The following is a 20,446-nucleotide window of genomic DNA, read 5'->3' on the forward strand; positions in this document are numbered from 1 at the left end:
GGCATGTGGTGAAGGCTGCCTCCTCGCTCCTTATGATTTATGCTTACCAACCATGCTAACAATAACTAGTGACAAGTATTGATATTGACAAATTTGTGCGAACACAAGAGCTGTAAAGACTTCAAAGTGAAATAACCTTTCCAAAAAGTCCTTCAATAGAATTTCAGATACTCTTTTGACCCTGATGTCTTCCTGTCTCAAAATGTCATAGACAAATTCTTGGACATACAAACAAGAAGCCATAGTCAAGGGTTTGGGGAGGTTGCTTCGTAGTTCACAGTTGCATCGTGTGCACGTGGCCCTAGAAGAGCATGTTTGTACAAAATGGGAAATCTGAACGCGTGCACTGGGGGTAAGATGGGGAAGGAGAGAGTCCAAGGGGACTCTAGTTTCATTTTTCTGCATTAAAAGCTCAGCTCTCATGTTGGAGAGATGGCTTAGTAGATAGGACCAACTACGGAGTATGCATGCGGGGCTAAGTTCCAAACTTCAGGACCCACTCAAAAATCTGGGCATCTTCCTGTGTCCCCATCACCTTAGTACTATGGTGAGAGAAACAAGAGGGTCCTGCAGCTGCCAGCCTAGCTGCAGCTTCACAGAGAGACCCTGTCCTAATGGAACGAGGGGAGTGACAGAGCGGGACAGCTCTCCAGTGTCCCCCTCTGACTCCAAGATGCATAACTGTGTGCTTGAGCCCACATGCGTACACACACACACACGCACACACACACACACCACTCAGAGAAAAGAATGGGTTAACAGCTCCATGGGAATTCTTGTAGTCCTTCACATGACGCTGAGAATGGAGGCAAGGAGTGAAAAGCGTTCTTTCACCCTTCATTTATTCACCCTTCATTTATTCACCCTTCATTCATTCACCCTTTGTTCATTCACCCTTCAGCTTGGGAGGGAGGACTGCATGAGGGGCTTTTCTTCCTCCTGTAAGGACTTCTCCCCTCCTCTTGTTCTCCATCTCCATCTTTCTTCCTCCCAGAGTCAGTCAGGTACTCCATGATGGCCACGGGAGACAGTCGAGTCTGTGGACGGCACTCAGCAGACTACCTGGCTTGTAATTAGGGCTCAGTGGGTTGGAACAATCCATCCTTCAGTTCTCTATCTTTTCCGTCTCCTTCCCTGACTTAAGAGAGTTCCTGTGTGCCATTCGTTTAATATTTAATGTTTATGTTTTTAACTTGTACATACTGAAGAAAAATGCTAAGTGGTTTTTTTTTTTTTTTTTTTGCATAAGTTTATCTATGTCCCCAAAGGGGAAAAAGTGAGATGTAGTTCAGTTGGTAGAGGGCTAGCCTTAGCATGCACAAAGCCCTGATTCAGTCCCCAGTGTGGCATGTCTGCTGAAGCTTACCCACTTACAATTCTGGTGCTCTGGAGGTGGGGGCAGGAAGGTCAGACACTCAAGATCAACTAGAGAACCTGTGAATGAAAGGAATCATGCACCACTATCCCTGACACTCAAGAACGGCCATTTAGACCATTTAGCCATGGCTGCATATATGAGTCTGGAAGACTTGTTTATTTATACATTTTTGATTGAGTCTCGGACGTTATTAGAGCTTGTATATTAGAAGAGGAAGGCTGTGTTTCCTTTTATTTTATTTTTTGAGTCTTTTGCCTAAGTGGATGGATGTCTGTGTACTACATGCACATGGTGCCTCCAGAGGCCACAAGAGGGCGCTGGTCCTCTAGGACTAGAGTTATTGATAGTTGTGAATCCACGTGTGGCTGCTGGGACTCTTGAACCCAGAACCTTTAGAAAAACAGCCAGCATCTTAACTGCTGAGCCATCCTTCCAGCTCCAAGCATTTGGGTTCTGTTTTGTTTAAGATTTATTTGTTTATTCATTCATTCATTCATTCATTCAATGTATGTGAGTACACTGTCGCCGTCTTCAGACACACCAGAAGAGGGCATTGGATCCCGTTACAGATGGTTGTGAGCCACCATGTGGTTGCTGGGAATTGAACTCAGGACCTCTGGAAGAGCATCCAGTGCTCTTAACCGCTGAGCCATCTCTCCAGCCCCACATTTATTTCTCTATCTTAAGAAATTGATTTAAAATCGGGGATAGCACCATTGGCCTGGTTTCTTAATCTGGACATGTGGTTTGTATTAGCCTTGTATCTTTCCATGTCTGAAATACTATGAAAAGCTTTTCATCTTAAAGAAAAGTAGTGAGTGATCCCATCACACGCAATAGTTACAGCAGAATCCTGATCGACCGTTCTAGCTCGATCCACTACTAGGATCAGTGGGGCCTGACAGAGGAAATCCCACAATCCACTATTCATGAGTAGCAATGAACTCCTGAGCCTCCTGGGCTCCCCTTTTGCACCTTGCTCAAGGTGAGTTAATTATCCCCGTCTGACATAGCTTCCCACTGTGAGCCTACCTATCTGCTGAGCCGTTAGATCCAGTGTGGCGGTGTGCTGGCTAGCCATTGCTTTATTTATTTGATAAGGACCCCCAAGACATGAGAGTGGTAAAGCTAGTGATTTGGATCTGACAGAGAAGCCAAAAGAGAAATTCTAAACAGTGTCCTTTGTGTGAGGAAAAAGAAAAAAAAGCATGTTATGAGTGTGCCTGTATACCCGTGAATGGTCTACATGAAACTACTATAATTTGGTTTCTGGCACCCGCCTGGGATCTTGGCATATATTCCTGTCCCAGCATGATGGGGTCTGCTATGTGCTGAGTGACATCTAAAAATATATATTACTAAGAAATAGGGAGTAAGGGGCAGATTAGACAGAAGATCTACATGGAGGGCAGGGGTCTTCACCCACAGCTAGAATAGAGGCTTGGGCAGGGGCATCTACCTGATGCTACGCTTGATTTCTTTTAAGAAGGAAATGTGCCCTTAGACACAGGCATAAGAAATCTGTGTGTGTTTTTAGTAGTCGCCACACGGGGGCAGCCTACTCAAGAAAATCAAGGACAATTGGCTGGCCTCACCCTGCCCCTCCCTCTTTGAGACTCAGACCTTGTGTTTGCTTAGCTTGGCTATTCCTGAGTTACAGCCCCTGTTTTGCACACTAAGCTCTGTAATTTCTGGTTTGGAAGCAGTCGTGGAAGAGGAAAATGAGCCTTACCCTGTGCCGGACAGCTGCAGCAGCTAGAGAAGATGCCTTGCCCGAGGTTCAATGTTTTCACAGCTGTCGGGAGACTTTGGCTGGTTGTGTCTGTATTTCTGAAAAACAAAGACGCTTTTTTAAGAAAAGCAAATGACTTAGACGCTTCTGCGGAGGGACGTTCATCCTGACATAGCAGTGGTTTTTCTAGAGAATCTGGAGGTGGCGAACATTTCTGTTTCCACATGCTGAGAAGTTTCTGTTTAATAATTGCTATGCGTCTTCCTCCTTATACGTTCCCATTACGCCAGAACTGTCACCAATCGGAAGCACTTGATTTTAGCCTAGAGGCTGGGGAGTGAACGGATTTGTTACTTTCACTCTTTTGCATGTGTGTTGATGTGTGTGTGTACACGGGTGGATTGTGTGCCTCTATGTGTGTGCAGACTCGATCGAGTATCTTAGGTATCTGCCCTATGAGATGGGGTCTGTCACCGGTCTGGAGTTCACCAAATAATCTGTGCCGGCTGACCATTGAGCCCCGATCTGTCTCCACCTTGCCAGACTCAAGTCCTCAAACACGTGAGCCCACAGAAGCCACCACATCCAAACCACCACAGAGGCCTTCAGTAGAGCTAAGCAAACACAGAGTTCTTAAACCTGGAAAATTTGAAACCAGCCCAACCTATCCCCAATCTCGGACATCTTGTTACAGCAACTGCTAAAGAACTGATTTGCACACTGATTATCCCTGAAGTCTCCAGGGCGTGTGAGCAGGAAGAACTGAGGTCTGACATCATGAAGCTCTACAGAGAACAGAATGAACCTGCATTCTCTCCCATTTCCCTCTCTCTCCCTTTCCCTCCACCCCCCTTTCTCTTTCCCCTCCCTCCCCCTCTCTCTCCTTTTCTCCCTCCTCCTCTTCCTCTCCCTCCCCCTTTTCCCCTCTCCCTCCTCCCTCTTCTCCCTCTCCCTTTCCCCCTATCTTTCCCACTCTCCCCTTTTTACTTTCCCCCTCCCTCTTCCTGTCTCCTCTTTTCTCTCTCCCCCTCCTCCTCTCCCCCCTCTCTCCCTTCCCTCTCTCTCCCCTTTTTCTCCTTCCCCCTTCTCTCCCTCTCTTTCCTTTTCTCCCTCCCCCTCCTCTCCTCCCTCTCCTTCCCCTGTCTTCTCCCTCTCCCATTCTCTCTCTTTCCCCACCCCTCCCTCCTTTTTCTCAGCACATTTTTTTTCTCAAAAGTTGAAGAAAATAATTATTTTTATTATCTCCGAAAGCATATCTGTTACTGAATCTGTGGCCATTTTCTTTGTTTTAATCATCTCGCCTTATTTTTAGGGTATTTGTTGTGGTAGTGTGTGTGTGTGTGTGTGTGTGTGTGTGTGTGTGTGTGTGTGTGTGTGTGTGTTTGGGTACATTCCCCAGGCTAGCCCCAAACTTGCCTTATAGCAGCAGTTCAAATGACCCTTTCACAGGGGTCACCTAAGACCATCTTCGTATCAGATATTTATGATTCAGCAGAAATACATTTATGAGTAGCAATGAATATAATTTTATGGTTGGGGTCACCACGTCATAAGGAACTCTATTAAGGGGTCACAGCATTAAAAGGGTGGAGCACCACAGCTCTATAACCCAGAGTCACCTTAAGCTTCTGGTCCTCCTGCCTTTACACCCCAAGTTTAGGGATCACAGGTGTGTGCTGTCATACCTGATCTTATGGAATCTGGGTTCCCTGTATGCAAGACAGGCACAATACAACTGAACTGTACCCCCAGGCCTGTCTTAACTTTTGCCTATATGAAATTAAGATCAGCTGTCTTTTCTGGCATTTTTGGACATAACTGGACAGCTTAGATAAGCAGTAGAATCATGAAGTAAGAGTTGGATTTGGGAACGCTTAGGGAAAGGAAGGTCATTCATTTTCCTTCGGGAGACCTTGCTAGATACGTCTTAATTCCCTGTTTGTCCGTTTGGCTCCCGGTCCTTCGGCTTTGTGCAGTGAGCCTTAAGATTTTAAAAGCCAATAATGTGTTTTACTGATCACAGGAGAGAGGAGACAACAGAAACACACTCAGTTCCTGAAAGGAACTAAAATTCTTGCAGAGTGAGATCAGTGGCAGGGCCAGGAGTGGGACAACTAGCTTTTGCTCAGTCTCTGTCCTCTGTCTTGCCAAAGCCTGACATCTGAATGGAGCCCTCTTGCACACTGACACTCACATCTGAATGGAGCCCTCTTGCACACTGACACTCTCACATCTGAATGGAGCCCTCTTGCACACTGACTGACTCTCACATCTAAATGGAGCCCTCTTGCACACTGACACTCTCACATCTGAATGGAGCCCTTTTGCACACTGACTCTCACATCTGAATGGAGCCCTCTTGCACACTGACACTCTCACATCTGAATGGAGCCCTCTTGCACACTGACACTCTCACATCTGAATGGAGCCCTCTTGCACACTGACACTCTCACATCTGAATGGAGCCCTCTTGCACACTGACACTCACATCTGAATGAAGCCCTCTTGCACACTGACACTCTCACATCTGAATGAAGCCCTCTTGCACACTGACACTCTCACATCTGAATGGAGCCCTCTTGCACACTGATTCTCACATCTGAATGGAGCCCTCTTGCACACTGACACTCTCACATCTGAATGGAGCCCTTTTGCACACTGACACTCTCACAACTGAATGGAGCCCTCTTGCACACTGACACTCTCACATCTGAATGGAGCCCTCTTGCACAATGACACTCATTACAGCTCGCTTCAGGTTTCCCGTTTTACTATCTCGGGAAACAGTGGCCGCTGTCTCACTGACACAGGGCGTAGACTTATGGTGCTTACACAGCCAGTTTCAGATGAGATCCGGCACGTTCAGGGTGGAATGGCGCTGGGCTCAGCTAATTTCAGGTGTTAGGCACTCTCAGTTTTAAAGTTTTATGAATAGACGGGGACTCTGCTCATGAAAATTCTCACCAGAGAGAACTCTCCATATGTTACCTGCAAGTGAGACGCATGTGCCAGGTGTGGTGGCTGTGGTAAAAGTACCCACCAGTTCCTAGTTGCCAGGAATGTATTTTGGGGTTCTAGTCTGTGTCACTATTAGGCATGCTGCACAGTCAGCCACGCCCCTTTCTCTCACCCCGCAGCACCACATTCTTTTCTCCTCTCTCGTGAATTAGCACCAGTGACCCACAAAGATGAGCTTGGGAATCTTTAAGGGAAATATTTTTCATGTGAGCACATTGTCGCTGTCTTCAGACTCACCAGAAGAGGGCGTCAGATCCCATTACAGATGGTTGTGAGCCACCATGCGGTTGATGGGAATTGAACTCAGGACCTCTGGAAGAGCAGTCAGTGGTCTTAACCGCTGAGCCATCTCTCCAGCCTTGAGCTCGGGAATGTTTCTCAGCCTTCTAGCTCTACCTTCGCTCTGTAGGAAGGTGGGTTCCATGTTTCCCTTAGCTCCCTGGCAAGTCTCCTCAGATATCTCAGGATCACATGATCCCCTTCCTCCCTCCTGCCCATTCTTATCTGCCTAAGAAATTTTCCTGAGCTGAATCTCATACAGCACCAAGCCAGTCCGACCAGTCTCTGTTACATTTTTAGGCTTAAGTTTACTACGCAACAGTGAAACATTTCAGAATTATACCTTAACGTGAAAAGAAATTGGAAGATACTTTGGAGCCCCTGGCTTGTTGCTCTTTGAGATTAGAGCAATACATGAGTATTCATAGAAATTTTAAAGTTCTTTTCAATTCTGAGAGTTGATAAGGAGGCTCAGGTTACAGATCTCAAAGCAACAATATACTTCCTGTCTCTTGGCTGTTCTGTTATCTATCGTGAGGAAGTGGTACCAAATGAAGTGTCTATCCACAGATTAATGGAAAATGAAAATCTGGTATACACACACATGTATGTATGTATGTATGTATGTATGTATAAAGAGAGAGGAGAGAGTTATTCCATTTCTAAATTTAAAGAACAATGAAATCACAAAATTTGCAGGAAGATGGATGAATTTAGAATATGTAATATTAATTGAGGACATCCAGTCTTAGAAAAAAATGAAAAGTCACATTTTCTCTCCTAACCTATAATGTATATGTGTATGTGTGTAAACAAATGTATGTGAGGAGATAGTGTAACACTTAGGAGAACAAGAAAAAGCAACATTTTTTAAATTGAAATGCGGGCTAGAGATTTGGCTCAGTGGTTAAGAGCACTGACTGCTCTTCCAGAGGTCCTGAGTTCAAATCCCAGCAACCACATGGTGGCTCACAACCATCTGTAATGGGATCTGACGCCCTCTTCTGGTGTGTCTGAAGATAGTGACAGTGTACTCATATATAATAAATAAATAAATGAAATGCATACTAGTGAATTCTCATGTATAGCGTACTTCGTATCAGAATTCCCTGTTCATTGATGAGAAGATATCAGCAGCTTCAGCAATATTAATGTTTTCTAAAATGAAAGTGACACTTTCTAAAAAACAAATTTGGAGTTCCTTTTGGGATGATGCTAAGACGTAGGGAGGGTGTGGCCTTGCTACGCTCTGTGCTGCAGGATGCTCATGGGCACTTCTTGTCTCCTTATAAGGGAGAATCTATGGTAGATCCTTATAGGATCTGTAAAGCCGCTGAGCCTGGTATACCCTCTTTTTGCTGGAAGTTCAAAGATAAGTAAGAAGCCATATACATTTGGCTGGTCCTCTCTGTACCCTTGGATTGTGTGACAGTTAGTGGCCGCCACAGGATGGCAGGTTGTTTAGTTTGGTTTTATTTGTTCTCACTTTGAACTATCAAACCCAAGACCCACATTCATTCCCCTTCAAAACACGAAGCTAGAAAGAACAAATGTGTCCCTTCAGGCCCAGTGATGAGGCTGTGTTTGCTATAGACTCCTGTCTTTAAATGCATTGCATCTGCTAAATAGGAAAGACCAAACCCTTATGGAACCTTCCAGATCACATCTGCCTTCTTCCCTCCATATTGATGTCCCTCCCCACAGGGCTCACTGGAATAGTTTTCATGTTACCTAAACTGCATGGCACCCACACACGCTTCACATCCCTGTCCATCAATCTGCGTCTTAACTCTTGTTTTAACATTTGGTCTTCTTCCTGGGGAGTGGGTGGTTCCCTCTCAGCTACACCACTCCAGCCTCCACAGAGAAAGCAATATTTTGTTATGAGGTAAAGTTTCAAGCCAGGCCCTAGCCAGGGCCTTTCCCATGTGGGGAGAGCGAAGTAGGAACAGCCAGGAAGACGATAATTCTTCTTGAGTTTGAGCTCATTAAAATCTTACTCCATCCTCAGTGGGTTATTTATTGATTGAAGCATCTAGCCCTTTTTCTTTCCAGAAAGAATTAGCATCTATGTTGTGATCCTAGCTAGGGGTTGGGAGTGACTTTTGTCTCTTCTGCGTGGGATTAACTGCCCCCTGGTTGCTTATTAGCACAGCTGCGTTAGAGATGTGTGTAGGTACGTAGCTGAGAAGCCAGAATAAGATTCTCAAGATTTATAGGTAATGGAGAGAATGGGTTAGATCAAAGACACCACATGTGGGAAAACAGAGGGTTCTCAGGGGACTGGTATGAAGCTATGGTCCCTGGCTTTTCCCAAAACGAACTTCCATTGTTTTTCTATGCATCCTTTCGATGGCTGTTTAAACATATTGTGGCCTTTCTGTCTTTGTTCAGGAAAGTGTAGCAAAATGATGCTTCTTATCCACTGCTCTGAAGCCAGCCTTAAACATTTGCATTTTCTTTGAGGATCACTGTGGTTGGATTTATGACAGGCATTTAAGTATGTAAATGAGAAATAGCTTTTTGAAACAGATGTTTACAATCGTCTTGCCACCAGAACACTTTTTCCCTACACATAACATCCCCGGCAAGTCTGGCTGCTTCTCAGATCTGTCTGCAGGGATCAAGTACAGCTTGAACCGGTCACATTGCTGGGGATGCTGGCTCCACAGGTCTTGGTGCGGTTTAACTGTGTCATGGCTGTGTCACATGCAGAAGGAAGAATGGCTTAGTTAGGCAATTGTTTCAGCAGAGATATCTCTTCACTTCTTTCTTTTTAAGATTCTTTCTTTCTTCTTCTCCCTCCCTCCCTCCCTTCCCTCCATCCCCCTTGTGAACATTTATGTGTGGGTTCGTGGGTGTGTACACAAGAGTGTGTTTCATGCTCATCTGAGTGTGACTGAAGCCACAGAAAGCATGGGGTCAGTGGCTCCATTTTCACCTTGTTTGACACAGAATCTCTTTGATCTTTTACCAGTGCATGCCCCAGTCTAGCTCACCCTCTAGGTTCTGGGGGATTCTCCCTGCCTCCATCACCTCTCGCCCGCCATTGGTACACTGGGGTTACAGCCACACCACCAGGACTGTGGATGTGATCCTGGGTCCCCATGTTTGCACGACTTTACTGACTGAGCTATTCTCCCAATCTTATTCTGAACATGGATAATCCATAGAGGAATGACTCATGGGAATGATAAGGCTTATATAACATATACACTGAAGTGGCTACCGAGAAGATATTTTTAAAGTTCCATTTTCTTTGTAAGACACATTAGTCATGTTCTACTTACGCTTAAGATGTACCGGAATAGAATTGGTCCACAATTTTAGTCCTCGTCCACAGTTCGGAATGAAGCGCGGGGTCTTTTATTAAAATCGTCTGTTACTTTGGAGTCATGGGACATCTGAAGTTACTCCCGTCTTTATGCTGTAGATTAATGATTGTGGTTTTTCTCTCTTTTATTCCTTTTTAGCTTCGAGAGGCGGACATTGTGGTCTTAGGCTCCCCTAAGCCAGAAGAGATTCCTGCTGCTTGGATCCCATCAGGAACCACCGTTATCAATTGCTTCTATGACTTTTTATCAGGTAGATGTCTTCACCTTGATGGGGCAGGACAATGACTTGGCAGGTGGGATGACGGTCACCTCGCTTCTTTGGGAGATGACATGTTCTTGAGATTCTGGCTGCTGTAAGCTTAAATATGCAGAGTAAGAGAGCGCCTACCTTTGTGGCAGAGGTTGTCAACCTGTGGGTCATGACCCTTTGGGAGTCGTGTGACACTTTCGAATATTAGATATCCTGCATATCAGACATTTGTATCCTGATATGTAACAGTAGCAAAGTTACAGTTACAAAGTAGCTTTGGAAATAATTTTATGGCAGGGAGGTCACTACAGCAGAAGGAACCATATTAAAGGGTTATAGCATTAGAAAGGTTGAGAACCCCTGCTTTGGAGTTTTTTGGTACCAAGTTCAGATTATGAGCAGAGAGAAAGCAAGATGTCAGTGGAAGTCCAATGTCTGCCCAAAATGCCTGACCTGTGGAATCTGACAGGCATGACAACTGTGACCTCAAGGGGCAATCTGGATATGTGTGAGGTTGACTAGAAATGGTGTTCTTTTTATTCTAAAGCACAGTGGAGTCCTTTCTGGTAGAAGATTTCTGGCAGCATCTCTGTGGGAAAACCTTGGGGGAAATGGAGCTGCTGGGAGGCCCAGGATGGTGATAAGCGTTCTCCTCACAGGGACCCCCCCCCCCGAAACATCCTAACTCTAAAAGCACAGAGTTGCGGGGAGAGGTGCGGCAGAGGCTCAGGGCGGTCTGGGTGCAGGAGCTGCTCAGTTTCCTCAAAACGCACTCACGTTTCTGTCAGGAGGCCGAGCGCGCAATCGCACTGGCCACCAAGCCTGACAATTCCCCAGGGCTCTGTTTGTAGCAAAAAAGAACCGACACCATCAAGTTGACCTCTGACCTCCACACACACAAACCACAGCCACGGCTCTCAAGCACACGCACAGGCCAAGAACATACATGTGATTTTCAAAAGTGAAATCTAAAAGAATAAAACACATGCTTTGTGGAGGCTGGGGGATGTAGCTCCGCAGCAGAGGGCTTGCTTGATAAAGCATGGGGCTCACATTCCCATCCCTGTGCTTCAAAAACAAAAGCCCATAAAATACTTGTCCTGTTTCCTGCAGACATACAGCTTTTATTTGTCCCCTTAAGAAAGCAGCCTCTAACCTATGAATAATGGCTCACGCAAACTGGGCTCAGAATCCTAGTTAGATGAAGAACTTAGTGATAATAACCCTCTTTCTCTAAGATTTTATATCCTTTGCAAGATTATTTACCTGCTGGGTTTTGTTAGCGTTTTTTATATGGAGAGCAACTTGGGCACAATTCTAGCTGAAGGAGACAAAATCTACTTCAGTATTCTTTTGGACTGTCTCTAAGCTCCATTAAAAATTATATATTTTGTGTAAAGAAAACTATTTTTAATGTTTCTTTTAGAGCTCTTGGTTTTGGTAAAGCTTTTTCTAAAGAAATTACACCTTTAATCCCAGCACTTAGGAGACAGAGGCGGGTGGATCTCTGACTTCTAGGCAAGACTGGTCTGTGTACCAAGCTAAAGACCATCAGAGAGCTATATAGTGAGACCAAACAAAATAATAATAATAATAATAATAATAATAATAATAATAATAATAATAATAAATAAGTAAAAACATTAAGTTTTATTGAAGAGTTGACATGAGATTAATTATAAAATTATCAAAGAATAAATAAGAATATTTTATTTTTTAAAAAACCTTAGGTTTCAATGTTTCAGTGATTATTCTATAAGTAGACTAATTGCTAGTTTCTTTTCAATTAGCCTGGTCCCTTTGTCATAGTTTCTTTGTTGGTTTTGGAATGTCATGTGAACAGGATAGTGCCTGACCCTGTAGTGAACACACAATACAGGCTGAGCTTTGACTATGGGCAGGTAAAACCCACACAAAACAAACGGGTAGATTGTTTGGAATCGTCTTTAAAGAGAGAAGTTCTCTTGTTTGGACTCTAGGCCAGAATTGTAGATACAGTGTGGTTGGGGGAAGGTGAGGGTCTTCATCCTCATTGTTATCATGAAGACACCCCCCAAAGTCCCCACATAGGCAGGATCTGGGGGTTACGGTGCATTCATACCTCTCCTCAGAGAGAGTCTCCTGATGGCTGATGCCTGTGAAGTTGTGCTCAGAAAACAGACCTGACAATCAGGTCTTGCACTCCACCGTCAAAGGAACTGAGCATGTGAAATTTAGACCCAGAAATTCTACATTCTCATTCTGTCTATAAAATCAACGGCTCGATTTATTACACAGAACTATTTTTAAAAGAAGAAACACTGTGATCTTGAAGCACTTTGATTGCTAAAAACCAGACGTTGCCTTAAGTGCAGCCATGTTGGAAGGTATTGGAACCTGTATTCTAAACAGGACGGAGAAGCTGGTATTTAGTGTTGGGCCCAGAGAACAGCGCCAAACAGCAACATCTTTGGGTTTCAGTGACGTTTTCAGAGTCTCCTCATGCTGAGAACGTTCCGTCTAGGGCAGAGTGAACTATCTCCGAGGCTCAGAGTAATAAACCAGGTGATCCAGACGGATCAGGGGTTTTTTTCTTCCGTGGCCCTGAAGGAAGATGGCTTGATGTAACAGAAAGGGGAGGGTGGGGCATGGGTCTGCGGTTATGTCGCTCAAAGCAAAGACAGTCATTTCATTGGTTGTGAGATTTCATTATTTTGTTTTTAAGACAGAGTCATTGTTTAGCAGAGGTCAGATTTGGGTCCCCAATCCTTAGCCCCCCAGAGGCCGAAATTATAAGGATGAACCTCCAAACCAGACTTAGTTGTTTGGATCTTTCATTAAGATTTAGTCATTTATTTTTCTATTAATTGTGTGTGTGTGTACCCACGAGCGCGTGTACAGGTGCTCCTGGAAATGTGTGAGCCTTTAAATGCCCCTGGCTTGAGCCAAGGGTGGTTGTGAGGCATTAGTGTAGGTTCTGGGTACCATCAAACCCCAGTCTCTGTCAGAGTAATACGTGTTCTTTACCTCTGAGCCGTCTTTCTAGTTCTGCCTGCCCACCCCCAGCTGGGAAGGAGAAATGATGTGGTAACTGGGGGCAGGCTGGCAGCAGTGAATGTCGGTTCACACTTGTTCACATTGCTCCAGATTGCCAGTGCACACAGGCCGTGGCTTCCTAGCTGCAGACTGTATGTCTATTCTTGGAAACTATGTCCAGGGAAGTAAGAAGAATAGGAAATTCCACCGCTTCAGAGAGATTGGGCAGACCCGGGAGTCAGTCATCCTATGCGTTTGGAATAAGATGAGGACTCTTCCTTCTGACCTTTGAGCCTCATTCTGAAACCCGTGTCTGTTAGCCAACCTCCCTTCTCCTAGGTCTATCCCTCTGGTATCTCACCAATTTTTCTAGTTCAAGTTTCAATTTGTTCTCACTACATTCAGGTCCTTTTTAAGGGTTGGGGATGTAGCTCGGTTTGTAGAGCACACGTAGGGCCCTGGGTTCGATCCTCACCTTGGCATCAAATCTGATGTGGCATATACCTGGAGTCCTAGCGCTGGGGAGATAGAAACCGAGGACCAGAAGTTTAAGGTCAGCCTGAAATACGTAAGGTCCTTCTCAAAACAAAGAACAAAAACAAAACCATTCAGATTATGCATGCAGTGTGTTGATTCCTTCTTAGTTCCTTTGGTCTACGAGGCTGCCAAGTTATATGGGATAACTGTCATGTTTACATTATTTGCATTTCTTCAGAACTTTTTTAAGAGTGTTGAGCTGTGTGCTGCGATTTGATGGGATGCACACAGTTTAACTGATGATGGCCACTCCTTAAGGCACTGAAATGAAATGATACCGGAGGCTTTCTTCTGGCGCCCTTCACGGTACCATCCCCATGTCTCCTCGCAAATGTGTTCTACGGAACTGGGAAACTAATGACAGCATGGTCTTTTGTTTAAGGTTTATCTGTATTAGTTCCCAGTCTTCTGGATCTGGAGAGTAACTTGTCATTCTGGAAGGAAAAGCCATGAAAGAGTTGTCTGTAGATTCGTGGGTTTGTAATGGAAAGGTGGCCCACCAGCTGCCCCTGTGTCAAAGCCAGGCCCTGAATGTACTATAGCAGCAAGGGCAGAGACTGTCTTGCTCCTTTCCTACATAATTCAGTGGTCTGTTAGACCACTTAAGCTGTGACTTTTCCTTCTGCATAAAGTTTTGGTTATCATCATTTTTAAAATCATAAATGCAATGCCATCTTTTAAATTGACTGGCTCCTAGGGAAGCCATGAGTTAAATCAGAGTATTTGAAACATGAGAAGATCGATTTGTGCTTTGGGACAGGAGCTGCTGTGGGCCAGCCTCCAGGTGAGTCCTTCCTTCACACCTGGGGATGCTGAAACAAAATCCAGTCTCATTGGCATTGAAATGTAACTGTAAAAGTAGTCCTACTCACTGAGGCCCCCATCTTAATGGCTTCAATTCTCTGGAAGCAATTCTGTCTTAATATTTATTCCTACTCCAGAAAGAATAAAAAAAAAAACTTATCAAAGCCAAATGAACAAGTATATAGAATCTGATAAAAGTATCTTCTGACCCAATCACAAAAGCAAAGGATACCCGAAACATTCCGAGACACCCACTTCAAGAAGAAAGGTTCTGGCCTCTGTATGTCCTGGTGTGTGTGTGTGTGTGTGTGTGTGTGTGTGTGTGTGTGTGTGTGTGTGTGCATGCAAGTTTGCATATGTACGTGTGTGCCTCCGTGCATTAGTGTGTACGTGTGTTAGCTTGAGATGGACCTGCACTGTGACTCAATAATAACTAGATTGATTAGTATGCATGAGATGGCAAGTCTTGGTCCATCTCTTAGTTCTTAGAACCGAAAAGGTCACTCCTGTGTGTGATCTGGTACCCTGACACCTGCAGCTTCAGCAGCACCGGTGACTATTTGTTGAGTGTATCTAGGATCAGGACTGGGTCTCCGCAGAAGGGGAGGATCTGACCTGGTCACAAGTTTCTGTTTTGTTAGCTGGGGTTATGGTTCCCTTCATTCAGGCTTCTCATTCTTTTATCAGTCCCTGATGATTTCTGCCACAAATTCCTCCTGATTTCTGGTCCCATCATGCCGTTGCATTCGTCTGGATTCTTTCTCCTTCATTCAGCTGTCCTGGGACAGGAAGAAAGGAAGGAAGGAGGGAGGGAGGGAGGGAGGGAGGGAGAGAGGGAGGAAGGAGGGAGGGAGGAAGGAGGAGGGAGAGAGGGAGGAGGAAGGGAGGGAGGGAGGGAGGAAGGAAGAAAGGAAGGAAGGAAGGAAGGAGGGAGGAAGGAGGGAGGGATGGAGGAGGGAGGGAGGGAGAGAGGAAGGAAGGAGGGAGGGAGGAAGGAGGAAGGAGAGAGGGAGGAGGGAGGGAGGGAAAGAGGAAGGAAGAAAGGAAGGAAGGAAGGAGGGAAGGAGGGAGGGAGGAGGGAGAGAGGGAGGGAAGGAAAAAAGAAGGGAGGGAGGAAGGAAGGTGTTCTGTTTTGCTCATCCTGTTCTTCACAGTGTTCCTCATATCTTGAAGTCATTAATGGTCTGGCTTAGGCATAGCAACGGTTCTCAAAACCACATCACAATCTCACTTCTCCTGAGCTCAGTGTTGTGCAAGAGCCTAAAATGATAAACATTCTTTACTGTGCAATTGTGTCCCGTGTGTTCTGCGAACATGCACTTACAAATTGATACCAGCCCCTGGAATGGAGCTGTCTTAATTCCCCATTGCTAAAAGACAGGAGAACCAACTGTACTTTTCTTTTTTTCTTTTCTATAGTACTTGGACAGGATTTTAAGAGCAGGTCTCTAGTGGTTAAAAGAAAGCAAAACAAATCTCCCCTGTCCTTTGACTCTTGTCTTCTGCCCAGATGTGATTTACAGAGTTTCAGTGTTGCTAATCTTTAAACTATACATGGGGGATGTGGTTTTCCCAACACCCTCATTGCATTTGACAATAGAGCATCATGGAACACATACTCTTAAGTGTTTTATGCAATTTCTTGTAAAGAACTGTCAGCGTAGTGGAGAATTTAGGAGTCAAGTGGTCCAGAAACCTAGGGAAATTGTCTTAATTCAAAAGCATTTCTATTAGGAATATCTTTTTTTTCTCTAAGAGAGGATATAGGCCAAAGCATTTTACATGTGTGTTTTCTTTTAATAAATGTTATAATTGTTGACTAAAGGAGGGGGAAAGTGAAAGTCCTATTGATTGCTTCTCAAATTTGAAAACCAGATGTGTTTGTCAGCTTTCTGCCCCTCTGAAAAATTACTGAGAAAATCAACTGGTAAGGAAGAAAGTCTAATTTTGGTTCAAGGTTTCTACCAGTTTATTCCATGTTGTTTGAGGCCTGTGAGGGAACAGAACATTCTGGCAGGAGTGGGGCAGGGAAACAAATAGAAACTTGGAAGGTCTGGTGTCCCAACGTCTTCAAGGCCATGACGTCGGTGACCTCAATTCCTCCGACTAGGTCCCACCTTCTTAAAATGCTAACACATTCATTTCACTAGAACCACAGGCTGATGAACCAGCTCCTTAATGTAATGGGGATGGATGTCCTTTTCTGGTGTGTCTGAAGACAGCAACAATGTACCCACATACTGGAAATTAATTAATTAATTAATTAATTTAAAAGAAGTTAAAAATGATAAAAACAAAAACAAAAACAAAACAAAACACAAAAACAACCCTCCACAGTTCTGATGGGTATAGTGGCTTACACCTATAACCCCAGAAGTTGGGAGGTAAAAGAAGTCAGATCTCTGAATTTGAGGCCAGCCAGGGCTACATACTGAAATAACAAAATCTACAGTTATTACCTTGAAAATGTGTTTATAATCTGCAAATTATATGTACATCTTCTGACTCTCATGTTGGATAAAGAATTTGCTACATTTGATTTCCTTTAAGTGAATATATATTTTACACATATTAGATAAATTGACAGGTGGTTGTTGTTTGATGACCGAAGCTTGCTCTCTTCACAGATTTACGCTCCAGCTGTTATTACTTCTACTTGTGCCTTGTGATTGCAAATTCACATCTGCTGCTTCTCTAGGGTGACACCATAAAGCTTCTAGGCTCTGAAGCCCCACTGGGTCAGAACTTCAAACGCTGGCCAGCAAATATGTCTGGTAGTTAAAATGAACATCCTATATGGTACACACCTCATGGACCATGTTTTGAAAAACCACAATAAATCCAAACCCCCCTCCTAGCAGGCAGAACAGAGCTAAGAATATAGATTAGCGGGTTCAGCAGCTTTTGTTCCAGGACAATCTTGAGAAACCAGGTGTTTCGCTTGTGATTCTTCACTGGTATTTTCAGTATTTTTCCAATGACAATCTTGAGAAACCAGGTGTTTCTACTCCTTTTGGGTTGTGTTTTTTTTTTTTTTTTTTTTTTTTTCCTTTAAATACCCCTTCTCACAGCTACTCAGGGTCGAACTCCTGTGTGGGATACTAGTCTTGATTCCCCAGAGCACTGACTCCAAATAAACCTCGTGTGATTACAGCAATTACGGTCTCTCGTGAGTTCTGGGGGGGGGGGGTCGTGTTATCCCAAGATTTGAGTGAGGGTCTCCCCGCTCTGGGGGTCTTTGAGTTTCATTCCGGTTCACACAGTTCTGACAGGGGCTGGGTCAGAGGTGAGGGAGTGAGTCTGTACCCTACTGTACAGACCGACCATGCTGCCTCTGTGATGAATGTTGTGGATGCCTTTGAGTGGGAGCGTAGCAGAGGTGCTGGGCCTTGAACCCAGGGCCTCAAGCAAGCTAAGCAAACTCTCTACCACTAAGCTGTATCTCCATTCCTCTTACTTTTTTAATGTTGAGACAAAGTTGGACTCTCTTCTTCAGGCTGGCCCTGAACCTGTAGTGCCCCTGCTTCAGCCTCCTGGGTAGCTCGGATTAGAGACCACCAGAGCAAACCAGAATTGTCTACAGCTACTGTTCTGTCCCTGTCTGTTCATCCTTATGAATGTTCCTGAGACAGGGTTGTACTGTGTAGCCTAGACTTTGCTGTGTAAGCTTAGATAGTTTCAAGCTATTTTCCTGCCTCAGCTTTTCAAGTGCTGGGTTTACAGGGTGGGCTACCACATCCAGATAATTGTATGCTTGATTTTGTAGATCACAGTGTCACACTTGGGGTGCTTAAAGAGCCTATACCTAGATGTTGCTGTGCCCTTCGGTGTGAGATATCTCCCAAGCATAATGTGCTTTGTTAAACTCTCCATATGCTTCCCTGGTTAACAGCTTACATGGACATTGACATCCCTCTAATATAAAAATACAGAATAGCCCCAGCTGAGAGTCTCAAGGTTGTGCCAGAGGTTGACTGGCTTATAGACATTTCCTGACCTCCCAACGAACTTCCTCGGGTGATACCTCATGGTCACTGTGATTCAGTGTGCTAGAGTTTTTACAGAGGGCAGTTGTTAGTGTAAACATGCTACAAGCCTTTCCCCATTGAATGTTTTTGCAGGGAGGCTGAGAGGAGGTTCTCCTGGGGTCCCCATGAACGAACTCATTGCAGAAGAGAGCGTGAGTCTCCTTGCTGCAGCTCTGCGGATTCAGGTTGGTTTAACAAGGCCATTTGAATTTGGGCTTCGCATTAGTAAGTTGCTAATGTTTTACAAGTGTTTTCTGCCTGTCAGGTAGAGTTTTAGATGCTCTACACCTGGGGTCAAGGCCATCTGATGGGAGGAGATGGGTACTTAATAAAGCTTTTTACTTGCCTACCATAGCATGATGTGTGTATGGCAGATGCCCAAAGTCATGTCTGTATAATGCATTACCTCTCAATTGTAGCAAGACAAAAACTTGAAGTATATATTGTCTCATAATTTTTCTGTGTCAGAGATCTGGGAGCTGGCTAGCTTGAAGCCTTTCACGTGGTTGAAACCAAGATGTCAGCCAGGGCTTGGTTGCGGGTTGAGAAGAATCCATACAAGAGGCTAGAGAGATGGTTCAATTAAGTGTTTGGTTCGAAAGCACAGGTGCCTGAGTTTGATCCCCAGTACCCACATAAAAATCTGGGAGCCGTGGTGTGAGCCAGTCATCTCAGCACTGGGGAGACAGAGACAGGAGGATGTCTGGGACTTGCTGGGGAGACGGTATAGTTCCAGGTTCAGTGGGAGATCATATCTCAAAAGTGGACTGGAAATATGGCTCAGTGGTTAAGAGTATGGGCTGCTCTTCCTGGGGACCCAGATGGCAGCTCACAACCATCTGTAACTCCAGTTCCAGGGGATCCAGTGCCCTCTTCTATACTATACATTCTACACACATGGTGCATAGATGACACATGTAGGAAAAATACCCAAATAATAATAATAATAATAATAATAGTAATAATAATAATAATAATAATAATAATAATAATAATAATAATAAAACGAATTATAAAAACATATGTTGGACAACATTAGAAGCCACACCTGATGTCAGCCTCTGACCTCTATGTATAAGAACACAAATACACACAAATCTTTTTTTTTTTTTTTAAATTGCATTCCGAGTAACTGTATCTGCAGTCTTGGTATCTTTCTCTGGATAGTTAAGCTGTGCCCACGAGCCCGTACACAAAACCTGCAGGGCTAATTGCATGTGCGGCACACTGTTGCTTACATCCTGTGATAATTACCTCGCTTGGGAATTCCTTTGGCTTCCTAACCCACCCCCACCCCCGCAATCTTCCTGACGTGTGTGACTTGTCACCCTCACCCATCTCATCCCTCCTCCCTTAAGAACATGGTAAGCAGTGGCAGGAGGTGGCTTCGAGAACAGCAGCATAGAAGATGGCGACTCCACTGCTTGAAGCTGCAGCCTCTCTCGCCTGTGCCCAGGTAGGTGACGCTGCTTGACTTGTACCAATGGCGGCTCGCCCGGGGGACACATATCCCTAGTCAGATTGGAGGCAAAACTCAAGACTTCTAAGTTTTTTATTTATCTGTCTGAAACATGGCCCAGGCTGATCTTAGACCCACTGTGTAACCAAGGATGCTATAAACTTCTCGTCCCTTGTCTCTGTCCCCCAAACACTGGGAGTATATGTGTGCACCACCTGGTTTTATGCAGTGCTTGGGTACCGGGGATGAAACCCAGGACTGCCTGAGTGCCAAGCAGGTATGAAGTAACTGAGCTATGTCACCAGCCCCAGAATTTGGATTTTGGTGGTAGATCACTTTCTTTATTCATCGAATTGAGGCGTCATTATCACAAGCCTTCCCTGATTCGATCATGGCAAACACGATCACTATATTTTGTTTTGCTTTAGTGGCATGCACTGTATTAAATGGACACATATCGATTGTTTCTCTTCATCGTGTGAGCAGCAGTGTCTTTATGTCTGACAAAATGCGGGTCATGCAGCATTTGGAAAGTGTTGACTGAGGGTTATGGAGTAACTTCGTGCTAAAGGCAGATATTTTTCTAGTCTTAGGGGAAATGACCAGACATA

General features: G+C 44.6%; 1 protein-coding gene across 1 annotated transcript in view; it reads left to right on the forward strand.

Annotated features, from left to right (window-relative positions):
- The window catches only part of MTHFD1L (methylenetetrahydrofolate dehydrogenase (NADP+ dependent) 1 like), a gene marked incomplete at its 5' end in the record, with an annotated part of 155,528 nt that overhangs the window by 16,529 nt on the left and 118,553 nt on the right, over nucleotides 1-20,446 (forward strand). Inside the window, 3 exons of the mRNA XM_080941618.1 lie at nucleotides 9,881-9,992; nucleotides 18,470-18,561; nucleotides 19,735-19,832. Coding sequence (XP_080797744.1) covers nucleotides 9,881-9,992; nucleotides 18,470-18,561; nucleotides 19,735-19,832 — 302 coding nt within the window. The remainder of the gene's footprint in view (nucleotides 1-9,880; nucleotides 9,993-18,469; nucleotides 18,562-19,734; nucleotides 19,833-20,446) is intronic.

The sequence above is a fragment of the Micromys minutus genome (genome assembly GCF_963924665.1).
Source record: "Micromys minutus genome assembly, chromosome: 30".
Taxonomy (NCBI): domain Eukaryota; kingdom Metazoa; phylum Chordata; class Mammalia; order Rodentia; family Muridae; genus Micromys; species Micromys minutus.